The following is a 20,368-nucleotide window of genomic DNA, read 5'->3' on the forward strand; positions in this document are numbered from 1 at the left end:
TGATATTTATATTTTCCAACGAAGATCCAACGTATTCAGTTAACACCTCATACGTTTGAATTCTCGATAAAACTCGCGCATATCGTCGCGACATATTTGTAAACTTAGCTTACCGACGATTGATCTCTTCGAATTATCATCGCAGCTTTTAATCACGTGAAGTTACCTACGATTGGAACTTTAATAACGGTCGGTAATAGGAATACTTATCGACGGGCAAAACTCGATTTCTCGTCTCGATTTTCGGTGGAGCCAATGACGCTTCGTGGACGATTTGAGAATTTCCTGTTGGCAAAATCGCCGTTACATCAACGAATGAAGCAAGTGGTGCTCTCTACGAAAGAGGTAGATCCCACGGTAAATGCGGCATACCGCGTGTAGATCAGGTACGAATGCATTTACAAACAGGTAAAAATTAACATCGAATGAATGTAGTATTTATTTGAGGATCATACATTAATTATATTGCGGATTACACATTATCCGTGCACACGAGCTGTTTGCGAGTTTATACTTGCCGGCAATTTCTCACATTTGAACGCACATATCGACAAACAGATTTTTCGGTTGAAAAGAAACCAGAATGAGAATTGAAGCGTTCCGATTCTGTAATCTGCATGATCCTCAAATAAACACGATATATTTGTTCGAAATCGCGTTCATTCGCATTCGTATTCGCGGCCCAGATGCCCTTCATTTTTTAGAATCTTGCAATAACGGTTCGTCCCGTCTTTTGTCTCTTTCCTTTTCGTAGGAATGACGTTTCTCGTCTGTTAATCGATCGCGTTGCGATCTTGAAGTATTTTTTAATAAAGTAGGTGTATAATAAAACAGATGTGTCTTGTGTCGACGAAAAAGTTTAATACATCGGAGAATGAAATGTTACAGATTCTACACTTATGTTAAGACATTTATTAATACAGAATAGCCCATCTCGTATATACTATAATCTTACGTAGGCGTGTAACAAAGTTTATTAATTCTATTAACCAAAAACCTGAGAATATAACAATCATAATGGAGTACAACTTCACCGTCATACGGTTTCTAGCTAAGCTTTATTTTATGATACATTTTCTTTTCCTTCCGTTTATTTTAGTCAACCGACGTTCAGGATAAGAATGTACTGCACTCGAGAAGACATTATAAATAAACATTATCTTTTATAGAAGCAATATAGCGCAAGAAAATCGGAGCACCATTAATATTTCACACTGCTTTTTACAACGCTGTAATAGTTGCATCGCTTACATTATATTATCTTATCACATAAATTATTTTTAATTATATGTATATACATAAATTACGTTTCTTAACAAATTAAGTCGACAGAACACGCAACAGAAGTCACAGGAATACGTAAAACGTTACCAATTCCTCGTAATTTCCTCGTAATTTTCGAGCACAGTTTTTAAAGCGGTTCCACAATCGATTGTATTCCGTATATTGTATAACAATATATGGAGAATACATTATTCATCACGGAAACTCAAGGATAAAGACGTTTAATTAATTTTCAAGAAGAACAACAGAAAGGGACTTTTCATCCTTCTTCTTAAAAAAAATTTCTTATCAATGTATCTTAATAATTGCCTTGCGTTACACCGATGAAAAGTACACGTTTTAATCGCTAAGACTTCTGTGATCTACAACGACATGGTAAATAAAGCAGTCGGATATGCAACGTAAAGCGCGCGTAGTTCGTTATTTTTTTCTAAACTCCGCAATCGCCAGTCTATATGAATTCGTGCAGCTAGAATTCAACTTGAGACTGATCGGTATGTGAGACTTCATCGCCCTTTTTATCGGGGAAACGCACGGATGAAAAATTGCGGGGACTGTTTGGAATTGTTTGATTATTTAGTTAGAAGGAATAACATAATTATGGAGCTTTCACAGGATTTATAGTGGATTATGAATAATGATGACTAGTGGACAGTGATACACGCAGGGCTTTGCAAGTGGAATTTTCAAAAATCAGCAAAAGCAAATTAAACGTTTCTCTGACTTGCTCAAAAATATTCAGATATTGAATTTCTACTAGAATGTCAAAATATAAATAAGAAAATAGTGAAGTACGTTATAAATATATTTATGACATACAAATTATTACAAATGCTATTATAAATAAAATTGCACAACAATCTAAGTATCAATATATTTACATGGAACAAAAAGTATCTGATTGTTAAAATCAGAAAATATAATTTGACATTTTGCAGACAATTTTCTCTAAAAATTTCGGCAGGGAAATAATTGATTTTTCATCAGCAGTAATGTCGAAATCATACCTTTACGTTAGATATTTATTGAAACAACTGAACGACTTTTCTCATTTTAAGCGTTAACGTTATACATAATCGGGAGGACGAATCGACGGAAATTTACGGTCTCTTAGTAGAGATTTCGGAAATCTTTCATATTTTTTTTCATTTTGCCGCTGGTTACGCGTAAAAGAACCAACAAACAAGTCTTGGGAAGCTGCGAGTTCGCTAGTTCTGGCGATATTCGCGTGGTGAAACGCAAATGTTCGTTTCAATTGATATATTTCTCCATCTGGTACATATCGACTAGCAGACGCGAAATCGGTATTTCCCCGATGGTTTCGTGAAAGAACAGACGCTCCACGGTTTTGGAGGAGACGCACCTGAGGTATCCGACCAGTATCATCAGCCTCCCGATTCTGCCTGGCTGCTGCGGATACCGCGACCTCGTATAATCCACTAGGATGCGTTGTGCCTGATCCTGCAGTATTTCAATAGGCTGAACCGCGTGCAACCCCACCGTCTCTGCGGTTTAATAAAAAAAGGTGACGTATACGACGTTGATTAGTATTTTATCTCTTCATGTGACACAGGAACAAATAAACCATATTTTAGTAACAATGTAAATCGTTGTTCAAGATAATACAGTAATAAATCAATGTAAAAATAACAAAATGTAAGCAAATAAGTGATAGAGAAATATTTTGTGAATATCCAAGTGTCCGGAAAAGTCAGTTACGAGAGAAAGATTATGATAAATACTCAAAAATATTTATAATAAATATTTTCCATAAGTAATTAAAACATGGTTTTGTTTAAGTGAAATCATGTTTTCATTTATGAAAAAATATTCTTCATGAATATTTTTGTAAATATATTATAATCTTTCTCATATCTTACTTTCCCGAATATTTGAATACTCTGTATATACAATTGTACTATGCACAATTAACCCCATCGAGCCTTAAAAGTGCGCTATATTCTTACCTGGCGTAAACAAAGCCACTGCCTTCATACAGCCGCACTCGCCGAAGTCGGGGGACAACTGCCTGAATCGGCATATTATCGCCTAAAACACAAGAGAATATTCCGTTGAGGCAAGCTTCTCCGAAGCCTTTTGAAAGCTGTGAGCGAGAAAGAAGCACGGGAGAAAATCCGCGAGGATCGTCGCGATTCACCGCGAACGGAGGCTCGACGGACCTGAATAAGAACGAGTTCCTGATTCGTCGGGTTGTCGTCCGCGGGAAGCCTGCTGCGCACTTGCTCGTCCTCGAGGAGCGCGGTTATGTCCCAAGAGATGGACCACTGCGCCAAATGCAGAAGGAACAGTTGCGTCCAGGATCGTTCCAGCAGCAACAGCTGGTCATCCTTCGATATCGTCTGGAAGGGTGGTAGACATCGCACCCACCTAACAGCCATGAATAACAGCCGAGCCGTTGTTTCCTGCGTTATCATCAATGTTCACGGATACGTGTAATGGATGTGTATAACGGATGGAATATCGTGAGAAGAGATTGAAAACGCCCAATGCTACCTGCAGCATCTCCCAGGTCGGACTGAGGCTCTGTATCGTGCCCGTCGGACTGTGACTCGCTTCTGTTTCCATCTGCTCTATCGGGTACTCCGTCGTGGGTTGCAGTCGTGCGTTCCAAACCAGTTCCTTGTGGCAAAACAAGGTAAATATTTGTACAACAAGTACGGTGCAGTACAGTTCTCACGAAGAACTAAAATACAAAGTACCGATAATTAATCTAAGAGCTTGCTCTCTTTACTCGTCGCCATGCAAACCAACGAGACTATATTTTGCCGAGGACACTCGTTGAAAGAAAAAGTGATACATTCGAGTAAATATTTTACTAAGGAGTATTGAAGTAATTATTTTATTTGGATTAAATAAATATTACTTGAATGTAGCACATTGAATAAAAAAAAATTCAATGTTTACTCAATCCAAGTAAAAGAATTACCTCAATAGTTCTTAGCGAATATTTACTTGAATGCATTTCTTTTTCCAGTGTGGATACAATGCTTCATTGATCACTTTTATTTATACAACTAGTAAAATACATCGCGATTATTCCTCGACAAATTTACGATCTCGACATTCTTTGCATCAACTTCAGTTTTTTTAATTCCAGCCAGAGCGCGAAATTAATAGTTTCCGAGCATTTAATCTTAATTGACAGCTATGAGATAAATAAGCACGTCGCAAAGATATTTACATTTCGCGGAAGACTCGCTGTTATCTAATAATACGCTGTGTGTAATTTGTCGACCGCAGTGAGAGAAGTTGAGCAGTCCGACTGTCTTTATTAACTTTGCAGGAGCGGGGAGCGCGCGAATTAAGCTGAATTACTTACCTGACATTCCTCGGCGGACATTAGTATCTGCAGAAGGGAAGGCTGCGACGCCAAGGAGACGGTCGTGGCTGTCTGATAGAGGGTCGTGGTCGTGCGAGGGTGCGGTAGGACCAGCGGTACGGGGGATGGTGATTCCTCCGGCGGTTTCTGTACCAGCGCCATCGGTCGTGGGTAAGGCGTGAATCTTTGGTCGCACCTTAACCTTCTACAGTAATAACCCTTAACTACTTAACGAAGAGACTAAATCGCTTTGAATAATTTTATCGTCGCCTGTAGGTTACGCACACGCGATGTGTCTCCCCGTCGCTACCTCATCGACTCACATTCAAGCCGTATTCTTTCGATAATTTTAAATGCGATCGCTATCCGACGATCTCCTCTCGACGAAAACGTCGCGAACGTAGTGTCGTTTTACACGAATTGTCGATATGATTGATGCGACAGCAACGGGGCATTTTACATACTACACAAAGAAAAACGTTTCTTTAGATTCGCTATTTCTATTTATTTGACTAAAATTTGTCTCATAGAAACAACATATGTTTACGAAATACGAAATATTATTTGTTTGAGTAAAAATTTTATTATCTCATTCAAGAAAACTTTATTACTTAACAGGAAGAATTCTATTATTTGAAATATCTTTTAACCAAATAAAATATTATTTGGTTATACGATGAAACAAATAATTTCTTTATAAGAAAACTATCTTTCTGTTTTAAGTAAATTTTTTATATAAGGTAAAGATATATTCGTTGAAAAGTCTAACAATCGTACTTATTAATCGAAACATTAGTTTCTTCGGAGCATGCCAATGATGAAATTTGTTTGGATGCAATAAAATTGATTAACCCTTTTAGTACCGAGCAAAAGTATCGTACCTATGCGAAGAATACTGATCCAATTTGACGAATTTGCTAAGGTTTGGGAAAAGCTCATAAAAACCAAACTAAAAATGATATTTACAATGATATTCAAAAAGCAGCATATTACGAAATAAAGAAAGAATAAAGTAATGCCAATTGTATTCCAATATTTGTTGAAAATCATACGAATAACATCAATATAAAACATGATGAAAAACATAGAAACAAGTTTCTCTTCTACAAACAATATTTGCACATAAGAATAATCATCGTTTGATCACAGTTTTATGTAGATCACGTAATATGAAGTATAAGTATTACATTTTCAATCATTTTTAACAAAATAACTAATATCGGACCTGAGAACGAAACTGTCCCGTGTCGAGTTTCTACCTTATCACTCCTGCGTATACAGAGCCTCGGCACCAACCAGCATAGAATATAACAAAAAGTTAAACCCAAAAACTATTTTTTTAATTCTTTTGCAATGAAATTAGACCGTTTATAACGTTTTATAAATTTATTTTGAGATAGAGCTTTTTCGCAATGTGAATAGTAAGACGCTCTCGGATACGCGACGATATATCGTCATTGGTACTTTTCGCAAATGTTGACGATATATCGTTGTTTGGCTCTAAAAGGGTTAAATTTGAAGAAATCTTCTTCTCAGTGTACGATCTTGCCTTTATAATGAAAATGAGCATTTGCATTTGCAAATTAGAATAACTGATCGTAAGAATGCATCGAGATCTAATTAGATGTTTCTCGGCTGGTTGCAGTATCGCGAAATATCCGTTTCGTGCTTTAGTCACGTTTCTTGTCTGATCGATTGCTTCTAATAATCACCATGTCATGCATGAATAATTCAAACTACGCGTCTTGGGGGAAGGGGGGGGGGGGTTCTATTTGATAAGACAAATCTTTTAATTGAATGAGTCAATTAAGCAAACGTTACACACCTGTGTGGTGACAGAACATACGGGGGAGCGAGTGCTGGTCTTAATCGATCATTGTGCACCGGAGCCCCAGAATGGGGGGACAATTGTGTGACAATCGACGGCTGTTGCTGATGTTGCTTCTCCGAGATAATCGAGTGGGGCTTCGGTTTCCTCGGTCCGCGCTCATGTTGCACTGCTAAACACCAGTTATGACGTATTTATATTACTTTTGACGTCTGACACCTCGCTTCGCGATCACACGACGGAAGGTCTCTGTGTTCGAGCTTGGTTGAGAAAGTTTGCACGATGCCAGCAGCAGTTAATTCGCGAGAATGAAAGTTCAAAGAGTGACATTTTCCATCGTGAGAAAAATATTCGCATCGTCGGATCGTTAAAACCGACCGAATTATACGAATTTTTAAGAGACCGGTCACGTAAATAAGCGGCACCCTCGTCGCGGCACAACGAGAAATTTCCCTACGTCCCCGACACCCTCGCCCTCCGGCCTCCCGCGTGATCGAAAGTCCATCTCTAGGACCGCCTATCAATAATATCGGCGATGGACTTAACGGTGGGAGCGAAAAAGTGGGCGCAGGTTGCGCGGAATTGAATTCGGGGTATAACGCGCGTTGTAGGTCGTTCGAGATGTACGAGAGCTGTATATCCCGCGAGCCGGGGGGAGAGGGGGAGAGGGGACAAGAGGTCGACCGACAGGAGAGGACGGGAGAGCGGGGGGACTGAATCGCGGATGAAAGAGGGTGGTGTAGATCGGATGTGGTGGCTGGCCGGGCGTCAGCTTCCACAGAGCCCGATCTTTCGAGCGTGGCTGCAAGCCCAGAGAGCGAGAGGAAGAGAGAAGGGCAGAGACGGAAAGAGAGAGAGAGAGAGAGAGAGAGAGGAAGAGGATGCCGGGAGAGTGCGATGGAGGACGCCGAAGGGGTGGAAGACAGATAGAGCGAGATGGCGAAGCGGGAGCTGCAACTGGGTGGCAAGCACATCATCATTAATGAGGCTGAGCGGATAGCAGCCGCGGATTCCCACGTTCGCACTGGCGTCGCAATATCTCCCCTTTATCACGCATCGCCCCGCCGGGAGGTACTTCGCCACTGGCGCAACGAGAATTTCTTCAAGACGTCGTCGTCGTTTTAACACAAGAATCGTTTTCTCGACCGCTAGAGTGAGCCTCACACCTGAATTTCACCGGTGCGAATCGCGAAAAGCGATTGAATTCATTTATTGATCAAGATGACGCGGTGCCTTGCGTTTCCGTACCTCGAATCGCTCCGGTATATCCTACGGATATCCTGCAAATATTTTATACTTTGCTGCGCTTCTCATCTGTGTATCTCGTGCGGCGATTATTTTATATTTGCTTTGTAAGCAGATTGTGAAACCAATCGTGTGTAAAATATTAGTATTATTGTCCGTATTTTCGAAACAACAGAAATCACCTCTGATTTGGCAATCAATGTCGTGCCGGGGTCAACGGGGTCACTTATCGTGCTGTTGCGATGCGTTGATAGACAATTTCCAGTTCGATATGCGCAATCGGGTTTCGAAACGAGGCGGCGGTTTCATATGCGAAAACACGCTCGTATGTGGCAAAAAGAAGCGAGACGAAATCCGCTTCGGGGTTGTTTACTTTATCGACCAAATTGCCCGTGTACATCGTAACAGGTAAAAATATTATTATTTTCCAGGAGTAATTGTTCTCCCAGCGATGTTCTCCCTTGCTGAAAAAACGCGCTCCCTACAGATTTGTTTGCTTTATAAACAATGATCTTTACGTACAATGTGGGGCGATATTACTCTTCGCCGCGAAAAGAAAACCCTCCAAACCCGTCTCCGCGATAATTTCGTTATTTTCTGATCACGCGAATATGGCTATTATATAAATATATAATAGACGTTGAAGATTTTCGTGTGGAGATGCACGATAAAAAGTGTTATATTAAATTTAAAACATTTCACATGTCCCAAACGGCCCACACAAATTTTCGTGTTAATTTAGCACAAGGTGAATATGTTGAAAAGCAACACAAATGTCATATCAAAAATTAACGTAAAATTAATATGTTAATCGACACTGAAGTATCAAATGTGCTATTTTAACACTTACACAAGTTAAATATCGACTCAACACCAAGTTTTGAGATGACATAAACACAGTATGTTAAATAAATTAACACACGGGTACATGAAAAATTCAACATAAACATTTTAACAAGGACTAATTTTAACACAATTGCAAAATATTTTCTACTGTGCCTGAATAATAGCTATATTTTTTAACGGAGTTTTTTCTTTTAACAGATGTAGAATTTGGAGAAGCGTCACCAAGATACGACAGTGTCTGAGCAAGTTCCAGCTGAAGACACGCGCCGTTTCCATCGCTCTTTTTACGACGCATCCGATATATTCCCGTATAATCGTGCATTCGCGAGGCATTCGCGCAATGCTCGCCAAACGGCGCAGATTTTAAACGTTATCGGCTTTCACCCTGCCACGAATCAAAGACGAGAAGGAACGATCTGTTTTTCACAGCCACGGAGGCCATTAAGCTCGCCTTTTTCGCGCAAAAGCTCCTTCGCTTTACGCGGCGTCTCTCGCGCGATCGAGGAGGAACAGTTTGTCGCTCTGCACGCATCGCTGCTCAAATACAGAGCTTTATAGCTGAGCAGCTTACAGCTCGGCGAGGCGGAAACGGATGTGCATGGAGGGAAAGCTCCCGAAGCATAGAGAAACGAAAGGCATCGGACAAATTGATCTCTTAGCGAGGAACGAGTGAGCATTAATTTGAAATTTATCCCGGTCTCTCCGTCAGCCACTCGCTCGCCACTGTTGCGCCCGCATCCGCGATTTCGTCGTCCGGAAGTAAAGTCTCGGAGAAAATGGGACACCTTCTCCGATATATCGCAACGCTTAACATTTCGCAATATCTCGCAATCTGTCATCAGGAAGAACTCGTGAAGAGATTCGTTGGTCCGAGTCTATTGAAATTAGGCGCAACTTAATGCCCTCGGCTTTAACTCCGCCCTTTCTTCATCTGTTTTCAGGAAGAAGTGGGTTAAACCGTCGCCGCCGGGACGAACCCTCGAATTTCTCGCGTGTCAGTGGCTTGAGACGAGCGATTTTCGTGCGTGTCCGGACGGCGAATGGACGCCGGCGGGGATTAGAATCGCATGCGCTGGAATGGACCGCGCCCTGTTCCCCTTTTCATCTCGTGATTCCGCTCTTTCTTTCTCCCTTTCTCTGCTTTCACCCTCTTTCACTTCTCGCTCGTAAGCGCTCGCTCGCGCGCGCGCGCGAATCTTATCACACACACCTATAAACAGACGCCACCGTAATACTCGGCCGGCACGTGTGGTCCACAATGCGAGTTCCCACAGAGTGGAGAGGCGTGGGCGTAGACCTTCTCGACATGTTTAGCACACGCACACACACACACACACATGCACATATATATATACACGTATGCATGTTCATTGACAGGCGGACGCGAGTGATGTGATACAATGCACGGGGAAGTTTCCGCTTTAACCTTGTTGTACTACACGCTCCGCGTTGTGTGCGACGTGGGTGCGTACGTGCGTGCGTGGGGCACACAGGGTGCTCACACGGGCCACGGATCACGGGGCTCACACTCTCTATCCTGCTAAACGGTAAACCGATCTGTGAACATTTCAGCAGTCAGCGATCTCGAAGGCTAATCCCCGAGCGAGTGGGGTGGTTGATATACATGGACGGTGCACCACCACCGGCGGGACGCATCACCATCACCAACGCCAACGGTATCACCGATACGTCCGGCGATCGTCAGCGTCATCGCCGTCGAAGGAGAATGGGGGTGATTCGCGAATCGCTTCTTGTCGAATACGCGTGTAGGATACGGCGATACACGTGTTAACACTTCAGGGAGATTTTCGTGTCTATCTGAGGGATAAACGTCGGGGGACAAAAGTAAGCCCCCTCATAGCGCGATGGCTATTTTAATTGAATTCAAGATTTTCATAAGCGACACTTTGATTTCCCCTCGAATATCGTCGGTGTGATGTCGATGTTACCGAGTGGTCTCGTGTGTGTCGATCCTTTTACCAACAGAAATTTCAAACGAGCGCGGCCCGGATAGAAATGTATCGGCCTGAGTAAAAAGCTACACGGTAAGAAACATTTTGTACTTGTGTTAAACTTTCTATCAGGGGCAATGTCTCCGCTGAATTTTAATTTTGAACGAGCAATTCTCATGAGAATCGAATTGAGAAAAATTCGAAAAATTCCACATGTTCCAGGGTCGGATTAAGAACAGATTGCGACAGATGGTGACTACTACGTCTGGTTGAAGTTCGCCGAGGGAGAAACTACTGGCAAATTTGTAGAAAAATTCGCAAAAGGAAAGAGAACATTGCGTACACGGGCCGCACAGACCGCACAGGTTAGGGTCTGTTTCCACTCGCGTCGTTCCCCTCCGGAAAATCGCATGCATGCCGTCACACGTGTACTCGCATACGTTATAAACGACCCGTATGCGATCCGCATGTAACATCGTCCGGTTGCCCAGTTATCGCCTTCCCTGGATCAATCTCGTGAATCAAAATTCCGTGAAACAAGATCAGCCTGTATCGCATATAAAATACATATGCATAAAGCGAGGAGGAGAGCAACGGCCGCGCGGCGCGCTTTAGAAAACGTTGAATTAAACACTGCGTCGATATTTACGCGAATACGTACATATCGACTCGCGCGTCATCACGTATCTTTTCCGTTAAATTCGCGAGAAAAAACCGAAGCTCGAAGTTCGATTGAAGTTAGATCAAACAAGCCGTTTGAGGAGATGTTAACAGCCCGAGATGCGAAAATACTCGTCGGCGGTGCGTAATTGCGCGGTCAAAGCGGTGAACGTTTTTCTTCTTTTCTGCCGGAAATATACGAGGCATTTCGCGCGGAACACGGCGAGAAGAAGGACCGAGAGCAAGCCTATTTAAAATCCGTTTCGCACGGTTTGCGACTTTGACAAAAAGCAGGCAAAAAGTTTAAGCGTATTTCCGCGCGGCTGGGAGCGCCAAAGAGAGCATTATGAGGAAGAAATCAAACGCGCGCGCGCGCGACACGAGACCAAATCTGGTTCGTTTTGCGATCGCGCGCTTTTTCCCGCTGTAACACCGCTGTCCGGGGAAATGGTCGTGCCGTCTCGCGCGCGCACGACAGGGATATCAACGGCGCGTAATCGAGAGCAACGGTACAATGGCGTGACACGGACGAGAGAGCCGCGGGTGATAACCCGCGGATGTAATTCTCGTATTTATGCGAGCCGGAGACGACGACGGGCCGGGTCGCTGCAGTTCCTCCGGGCGCGTTGGTATGATGACAGGTGACGATCAAAGCCCGGCTTAGCGCAACGACCCGTTTCGTCCGCATACATCGCGCTCTCTCGTATCACGCGGGGGAAAACGCGCCCGCGTCTCCACCGCGTTTCTCTCTCTCTCTCACTCAGTCATCCACCCTCTCTCGTTCTCTTCTCACCACGTACATCGAGCGTCATAAACGCCTCTTCCCGTTGCTAAATGGACCCGATTTTTCCGATAAGATGCGTCGTGCTCCCGTGTACTTTAATCAGACACTGTTTGAGAAACATTTGATTTTCATTAGATACAAAATTATCGTATTGTACCTTTCCCTGTGGATTTTTATCCGATACGGACCGATTCTTATTTATACATCTCAGTCTTATGCGTAATTCGCGATATACACAGAGTGTCTGACCCCATCTGTCATATATTTGTGTAATTTAGGTAATGTAAATAAAAGGAGTCCTCCATCATCTTTGCGTGGTTGTTTGCAAAATATAGAGGACGTTTTTACTCACATCGACTTAAATTACACTGAAAGGGAAAAAGTGCTACATTCAAGTCAATATTTACTAAGGAGTACTGAAGTAATTATTTTACTTGGATCAAGGAAATATTGAATGCAGCATATCGAGAGAGAAAAGTGCTATATTCGAATAATATTTACTTAGTACAAATAAAATAATTCAACGCTCTTTAGTAAATATTTACTTGAATGTAGCACTTATTTTCTCTCAGTGTATGTACAAGTATACGACGGGTGGGGGCGGCTCGCGTCAGACACTCTGTATAAGCGAGGTTGCAGCGAAGCTTGTGAAAAATAAGAAAAAGCGAAACTGCAGAGAAAACCCGGCTCTCCCTCTTCGTCTTCGCGAACACCGTTGCGGCGTTGCTCGTTGCGAAATCCAAAGTCACTCTGTATCTCGGATATGATTAACGTCGAGTGTTAGCTTGTACCGTGTTTCGCGTTTCTTCCCCCGCGTGCGAAACTGCGCTCGTCGTTTTCACGATCACCTTGAGCGCGACGCGTCCTATCGGCAAGTGTCAGCCGGTGACGGAAAGGCATTTATGACGGCCGCTGTACCCCTCGCTCTGTTCCAGGTCCGCTTTACCGTTTACCGTTTATGTGGATGGATTGATGCTGCCCGTCGCGTGTACGGCACGCCTCGCTTCGTTGCGTTACCAGCCGTCCACTCCCACGCGACTCCCCCTGTATGCTGTCACTACCCTCAACCCCCCGTACAGGGCCGACCGAGTACATCACGGGGTCCCGGACAGCGAACATTTTCCTGGAGGACTCAACAGATAAGTCGAGGTGATACATGATAATTTCGGTGCCGCGCGTGACTAACCTTCTCGGCTGCCCCTTCCGGAAATCTAGCGCGGACTTTCACGTGAAAATAGAATTCTTTCGTGAAGTAATTATCTCCGCACTCAGAGAAATGGCTGAAGCAGCTAAATCTCATTAGCTGGTTCGAAGTTTACTTGTCATTGCACAAAGTTGGCTATTAATGGTAAAATGCATTTGCTGCGAGATACAACTCTATCAGCGATGAAATTATTGGCGCGAATAGCTAAGGATTAGCTGTGTTCCTTTTCTCGTTGTACTATAATATGAAACATAATTTACATAATATGAAACACTTCGCGAACGCGGAAAGCGTTCGGATAATTTCGATCTATAAAGAAAAGGGCAAATGTAGGGTGCGAGTGTCTCGATTTAATTCCGGTTCAAAGTACTTGATACTTTCAGAAAGGGTGCTTCCGAATTATGAACGGAAACAAAGAGATTTAAAGTTTGGAGTAACGGCCCGCGATCGATTGGGCATGAAACGAGGCGAAGTTTGCGTATCCAAGAGTGTTGGTGGATCTGAATGTGTGTACACTAGAAATGATGTTGACCGTACGGTCTGGGAAAAGTCGTGGAGAGTGGAGTTTCATTGGCGAGTCGTCATCTTCCGGTCGCGCTTTTCGTTTAACTTTTTAACGAGATATTTAATCGAAAAGACATCGACCGCGAGCGGGTAGCTCTGTCGAATAGTCTGCGAACAAGTTCGCGATGTGGTTGAAGCAAAACTGGGTTGGAAAATCTCGAACAGCTCGCTAAAAATTAATAAGAATACGACAAAAAAAAATATATATATATGAGAGAAAGAGAGATAGAGAGAGAGAGAGAGAGAGAGAGAACGCAGATCGTCTCAAGTTGATTTTTAGACAGAAAAAAAAGTGCTAGATTCAAATAAATAATTACTCCAATGCTCCTTAGCAAATTTTTACTTGGATTAAGTAAATTTTACTTGGATCAAGCAAATAAATTTGATTTGGATAATTCACTCTTGGAAAATATTTTACTCGGATCAAGTAAATATTACTTGATCCAAGATAAAATTTGCTCAGGAATACTGCAGTAATTATTTACTTGAATCTGATACTTTTTTCTGTACAGACACTGGTCGTTTCATAGGCTTGCAAAGCATTTGAAAATGAACTTGAGATGATCTTAAATGTAACATCTGACTTGGAATACCGTCCTTAAACTCTGGTTAAGGTTTAGTCGACTCTGATGAAATCGGGCATCGGACGTAATAATGTGCGAGGTCAATTGGGAGGTCAAGTCGCCGCGCATGTGCGATGATCTCGACGGCACCGCGAGCGTAGCGCGCGATTAAGCCCTTAAACGCGGAATATCAACATTAGAAAAGGTGTATGCAAGCCCGGGTCGCGTACGGTTCACTGCCTCCCGGTACTTCCCGGTCGCTAAGAATTACAAATCCGTCGTGGTAAGCCGTCCGGTAATCTTCCCGACGTCGTTTAACGCTATATTCCGTAATACTTACATATATATATATATACGCGGAATCGCGCGCGGGACGGCATTTTACCGGCGCGGTGCGCCAGCATAGGCGGATAATATCGGCGGCAGCGGTGGCGAATTTTCGCGGAAAGAGGAAAGCAGAGCGTCGATTATACGGGGGTGTGAGAACGCCGGAGGTTTCGGGGTTGTCAGCGAGCGGATGATTGCGCGCCTGCGGCGTCACGGCGCTTCGCGATGCGCCGAGTACCACGTACATAATACATAGGCGCGTACCCGGAGTGGTCACCTACATCTTATGGGCTTTTCACAACGTTTTTCGGAATTTAATCCGACCCTGCGACGTCGGTAGAGCGCGAGTAGCGGCACTTTCAGTCTCGTTCATGAATATATTTTAATTCGAGGTTAATACTCGTTGTTCGAAGAAAAATACTTTCAACTTGTCACACGTTGTGTAAAAAAAATTCGTCGACTCTGTCGGGACATGTGCGCGATATCTTAATTGAGATTTTAATTGGCAGTACGTTGTCGAACTCGCGAGCTGAATAGTTGCTCGCGTTAATAGAACGATTTCGGATTTGGTCAACTACGGTCTGACCGCGGTCATTGTTTATTCGAATAAGAGAGATCGGACATTTTGCGACAAGTTTTCTGGATTCGTCACGAATGTGATATACGAGTAAAGTCAAATTGAAGCATTGATACATCACTTATTTCAGCGGATACAGTCGGATACGTCAAGCGCATTTAGCGCACCGATAACTATTATCATCTCACCTTCGCGAGACCCGCACGGGAAAGCCGCCCGGAAAAGTTACCGCGGAAACAAAGAGCGCCTCGACCATTCCGACGTCGACTATAACGTCGGCAATTAATCACAGCGTCTAATTAACTCCGCCAACAAAGTACGAGCAATTTCGAGAGACGGAGCGACGACGGCGGCGACGGTGACGGCGATGAAAACAGAGAAAGGGAGAGAGAGAGAGAGAGAGAGAAAACGACGTGGGAGCGTTAACGTGCGCGAGCGAGTGTGTTCGCGAAGGTGACGACGAGAAAGAGGGGCGGCGAGGTGGGCCGTTTCACCCCCGTGTGGAACCTCCTTAACGTTAGGAAGCTCTGCCACTAATTGAATCTCCTCTCTTACTCGCGTCTGGAGCCTCGACAACCGCTGGGAACCGGAGCACCCGTTCTGCATTAAACACCCCCGACACCCTGGGCACCCTCATCCCTGCCAAGCGGTCTCGTATCACCCCCTCCTGCCCTCCCCTTCCCGCCGCCCCGGCCATCCTCACCGCTGAGTCCCCCATCCACCTTTTCTCTTTCCACCTCGGCTCACCTCTCTCTCTCTTTCTCCCTCTCTCTCTCTCTCTCCACCTCCGCAGGATCCAGCCCCCGCTAAGCGTCCCAGAAAACGAGCCTCCGCCGCTGTTATATCGCCGTCGATGGCGAGGAACATCGACCCGTGTACACCTCGCCCATCCCGTATAACTCTCGTGCGGAAGATCAAGCTCGCTTTATTTCCAAATGTCCCTTTTAAAACCGAGAGCAACGGTATGACGCGGCAGCATGCTAGAGGGAAGAACGCGTACGGAGAGAATCGCTGGCCTCGGTTTTCCTCGCTGGTCTCGCCACGAAGAATGGAGAAACCGCGGATTACATTAGCTTCTTTCGAAAGCCCACAGTCGTCATTCGCCCCAGGTGAAACGGAGAATCGAAAAGCGACAACGTCAAAATGACGAGAAAATGATCATGAATACTCACTCTTTCATCGTTTTGACGTTATCGTCATTTTCTGTTCTACTTGGGACTGCGATGACGAATTGATCGCGATAAAATAACATGTCCGTCGTCGCCAATTTGTTTCAATTTTTCACGATTTCTAAGGTCTAGTGAAATCGGGATGAAAAAGAAATAAATGCGAAAAATCTACAGTATGGTGGAAACTAGATTTTAATTCACAGTATGTTCGCTGAAATTCGAGAGTCATCCGCCGCACCAAAGTCTTGAAAGTTAATTCAAATCAATCGGGGATATCAAATTGAGACTGCTTTATGCTCGGTTAAATCGTGAGTTAATGCCACGGGAAAAAATTGCCTGTCGGGAAGACGATCGTCGCACGCCCCACGCGATATGGTCGATCAAATGAGACGTCAGGGAAAACTGAAAGGTCGCGTGACAGTGCGTATTCATTGTGACACCTTCGCGATTAGCCGGCCCACTCTTTGGGGCTCTTACTGAGTGTAATAGAGACGAGATAATATTCGAAGTAGCGAATTAGCGGGCATCTGAAGTCTCGGCCGAACACGACATCTCACTTTTTCGAGTCTTCGATCTCGTCGTGTCAGCTTTTACACTGATAACGCATGAACTGTTCGGCCGTGGTCAACGCTTTGGCTCGTACACAGGCAGGTTTATTTAGGAGGGCTTGGTTGACCGATAGTTACAGTCGATTTCTTTGTGGCTTATTTGCGGCCTTTCGTGAAAACACGAGGAAACCGGTGGAACGTTTCTCACAGCCGCTCGTCATCTCCGCTTCACGGAGGTGACAAATATATCTCTCCCCCGTTATCTTATGCGTTTCATGCATTAAAAAAAGAAACAGCTCGTTGAAGAAGGAAGTTCAGCGACTCTTCCGTGACAAATTATGCGTACCGATTGTCAAGAATGAACAGAAACGTCCCAGACAGCATACAATATTTATAAAATATTTTAGAAATATAGATATTAAATATTTTTATAAAAATATTTATGGAGAATATCTTTCATAGATAATACAAACTTGATTTCACTTAAGTAAAATCATGTTTTAATTACTTACGAAAAATATTCTCTATAAATATTTTTTTAAATTAATCATAATCTTTCTCATACGATCCTCGGACATTTGGATATTTACAAAATATTTAATATTTATATTTTGTAAATATTGTGTGTGCTGTCTGGGGTAAATAATACTACCGAAAGACATCGTGTGAAATTAGGAAAGGCTTGAATATCGAAACAAATTTTGAGAGTTTCGCAAATATAGCGTTTTACAATTGAACAAAGATGCAAACTTTTGATACGGTCACATTGCTTTTGTGGTTTGGATCGATTGACTTGTCGCTTCCAATCGGGTCATTAACGCGGAAAGAACGAGATTGCGTATGTAAGATAAAGCACATTTGAACACTTACCGTCCTTGTTCATGTTAGCTTCGAAACACTTAGCGAGTCGACAAGCACGGCATTGATTTCTGTGGGTCTTGTCAATCGGACAGCGTCCTTTCTTGGCTCCTTGGGCCTTGCAGATGTACTCCCGATTACTGTGTATACTTCGCTTGAAAAACCCCGAACAACCTGGTTACATAAAATAATTCGTACGAATTCACGGAAACATTACAACAACAACACCGGCATACAATTCATTAGTGTCCAACAGTTCGCAGATATTAAACAGTAATTTACATTAACAAGGAAAGTTCGAAAATGAGAAAAAAATGAGATCGTTAAAATGATTAAGATCTTCCTCTCTCGGAGATCGGAAATGCTTTCTATAACTACATTTAACATTTTATATATCACCCCTCACTCTCCAAGAATTTAGAAACGTCCTTCAGTTTGTTTGCTATATAATTATTTAGTTAATGTAACGCAAGACTACGAGAGATCGCGGGAGGATTTACGGTTGCCCGACTGATTACTAATCAATAATTATTACCGTCGCAACTGTAGATGCCGTAGTGTTTCCCAGAACTACGGTCACCGCATACATCACACAATATATCGAGTAATCTGTCTCCTGAAACAAAAAAAGAAAGGAACGTCGTACACGTTAATAATCATTGCGAAGAATATTTAGTATCGTCAGACACCGTAACTGAATCGTTACATCAAGCGAGAAAGAAAGAAAGAAAAAGAGAGAGAGAGAGAGAGAGAGAGAGAGACTCGTCAAAAGTCTCTCGCGAAATCCTATTTAAGAAAGCGGCCGGGCCGCAAGAAGATCTCCGGTGCTAATCTGTTTCCCCCTTTTCGCAGGCACCCTAATCGTCCTAATGATCCGCGGCAAGAAAAACACGGCCATGCCTAAGCCAACCAAAGCCTTCCTTCCTCGGCCTGGGGTATCAACCGCCTTCGTCTCACACCCAACCAACCTAACCCGATCAACTCCGGGTTACTTCAACCCCAACGGATTACTGCCTCCGTCGTGTACACCGTGACGCCTTCTTCTTCTTCTTCTTCTTCCTTCTCCTCCTCTGTAACGCTTACGTCGTTCCATGTTCGCGCGTCCGCCTTTATCTTTATGATATGCAATGAATTTTGTCTCAATTTCAAGCCCCCAAGTGTACTCGATCTTAACAACGTCGGTTGTTGAGACTTTAATCGAACTCTAAAAGATCTGAAGTCTTTGAGAACCAGTTCGGAAGTTTTAACCGGAGTTTTTTTAACAGTAAATCCTTACAAGACACTTATAATCCGCTTAACAGCGCTGTTTATACGGCTAAAACTTTCAAACAGATCCGAATCGAGAGCTTCACACGTGAAACCGAAATGTTTCCCGAGCGTTGAACTTCAAGAACTGAATGTAATTTGCTCTTGCACGAAGACGTGTCTTACCTCCTCGTGAAAACATCTAACAGAAGTATAATCTTTGCAGGTATTCTTCGCATTTCTCTAAGTATCAAGCTTCGATCATTCGGGCAGGCATGATCGGACAGTAACCGCACCAACGTTCGACGCGTCTAATTTTATGCGATTACACAGTACACCATAACTTGCTTTTACAGACATTCTCACTGACAACAGCGGATCCTGCGTGCATTTGCGTCTATCAACGTGTCTTGGTTCTCGCGAAGATGCATATATAGCACGTTTAATCGTTAATAATTCCCGATCAATTATTAATTAATAGCCAGCGGTATCGCGAAAACGCTCGCGCACTGTGAATGTTCTCCCTCGATCGCGCGTGATAATAAAATCACCTTCACGTCTCAGGACACGCGAGAAATCCTTCGATTTCTCGTCGATTTTCTCGTATCTTGAGAACGGCAGTACCTGCGGCCGTACAGAAACCGACACACTTATTCGAGCCGCCCCTCGAACGCGACGACACGATCCGCCGAATTCCGTCAGCCGATTCCGATTACGCCGTCAACGAGTGAACACTCGAGACGATCGAGCACTGTCGATTATCCCGCGATATCCACTTTTATTTATCAAAACGTGCCGCAGGAGTCGAGGCTTGTCGAACAGGTGGACGACTGAAACGCTCTCGGCACCTCTCGCGATCGCGTTGTTACACAACATCCCTTAGATTGACCACCAAGTCACCGAGGAAGGTGCGTCACTCTCACGTCGCACAGCCCCACGTTTGAGCCGAGCGAGCTCAGCTAGCAGCACCAGCTCTAAAGCCGTTTAACGCGACCGACGACGACGACAGTGTGAGAGGAAGAGAGAAGTGGCGAAGCGAGGCGGCAAGTGTCTTGGTAGACTGACCTGTGCCCATCTCCTTCGCAGCTGATTAAAAGTCGAGCATCGCCAGACGACGGACAGCCGAGCTCCCGACGCGGCGCCGACGAGGTCGCGCGAAGTCCCGAAGCATTCTCCGTGACGGGGTGGCTTCGAGCCTCGACGTACCTACTCATCTCTCTCTCGTCGGGAAGGGCGTACTCGCGATCGTGTCCGCGTGTCTACGTGTACATGTACATATATATATATATATATATATATACACATGCACCACTGTCTCTGTGTGTATGTGCGTGTGTACGTGCCTCTGTTCGTCCGTGTATGCGCATATAGGGG

At 43.8% G+C, this 20,368-nt stretch overlaps 1 protein-coding gene across 1 annotated transcript; it reads right to left on the reverse strand.

Moving 5' to 3' along the window:
* Positions 1–2,105: 2,105 nt before the first annotated feature.
* LOC106741393 (nuclear receptor subfamily 2 group E member 1) lies at positions 2,106–20,231 on the reverse strand. The gene is made up of 9 exons (XM_014613376.1): positions 20,060–20,231; positions 18,285–18,365; positions 17,762–17,923; positions 6,450–6,624; positions 4,625–4,829; positions 3,799–3,924; positions 3,465–3,707; positions 3,252–3,333; positions 2,106–2,789 (listed from the first exon to the last, which is right to left on the reverse strand). Exons 1-9 carry the CDS (start codon positions 20,067–20,069, stop codon positions 2,536–2,538), a joined length of 1,338 nt encoding a protein of 445 aa, XP_014468862.1. The 5' UTR covers positions 20,070–20,231; the 3' UTR covers positions 2,106–2,535.
* Between the last annotated feature and the right edge of the window lie 137 nt (positions 20,232–20,368).

Source organism: Dinoponera quadriceps, unplaced genomic scaffold, assembly GCF_001313825.1.
Source record: "Dinoponera quadriceps isolate SergipeBrazil2010 unplaced genomic scaffold, ASM131382v1 scaffold405, whole genome shotgun sequence".
In the NCBI taxonomy this organism is placed as follows: domain Eukaryota; kingdom Metazoa; phylum Arthropoda; class Insecta; order Hymenoptera; family Formicidae; genus Dinoponera; species Dinoponera quadriceps.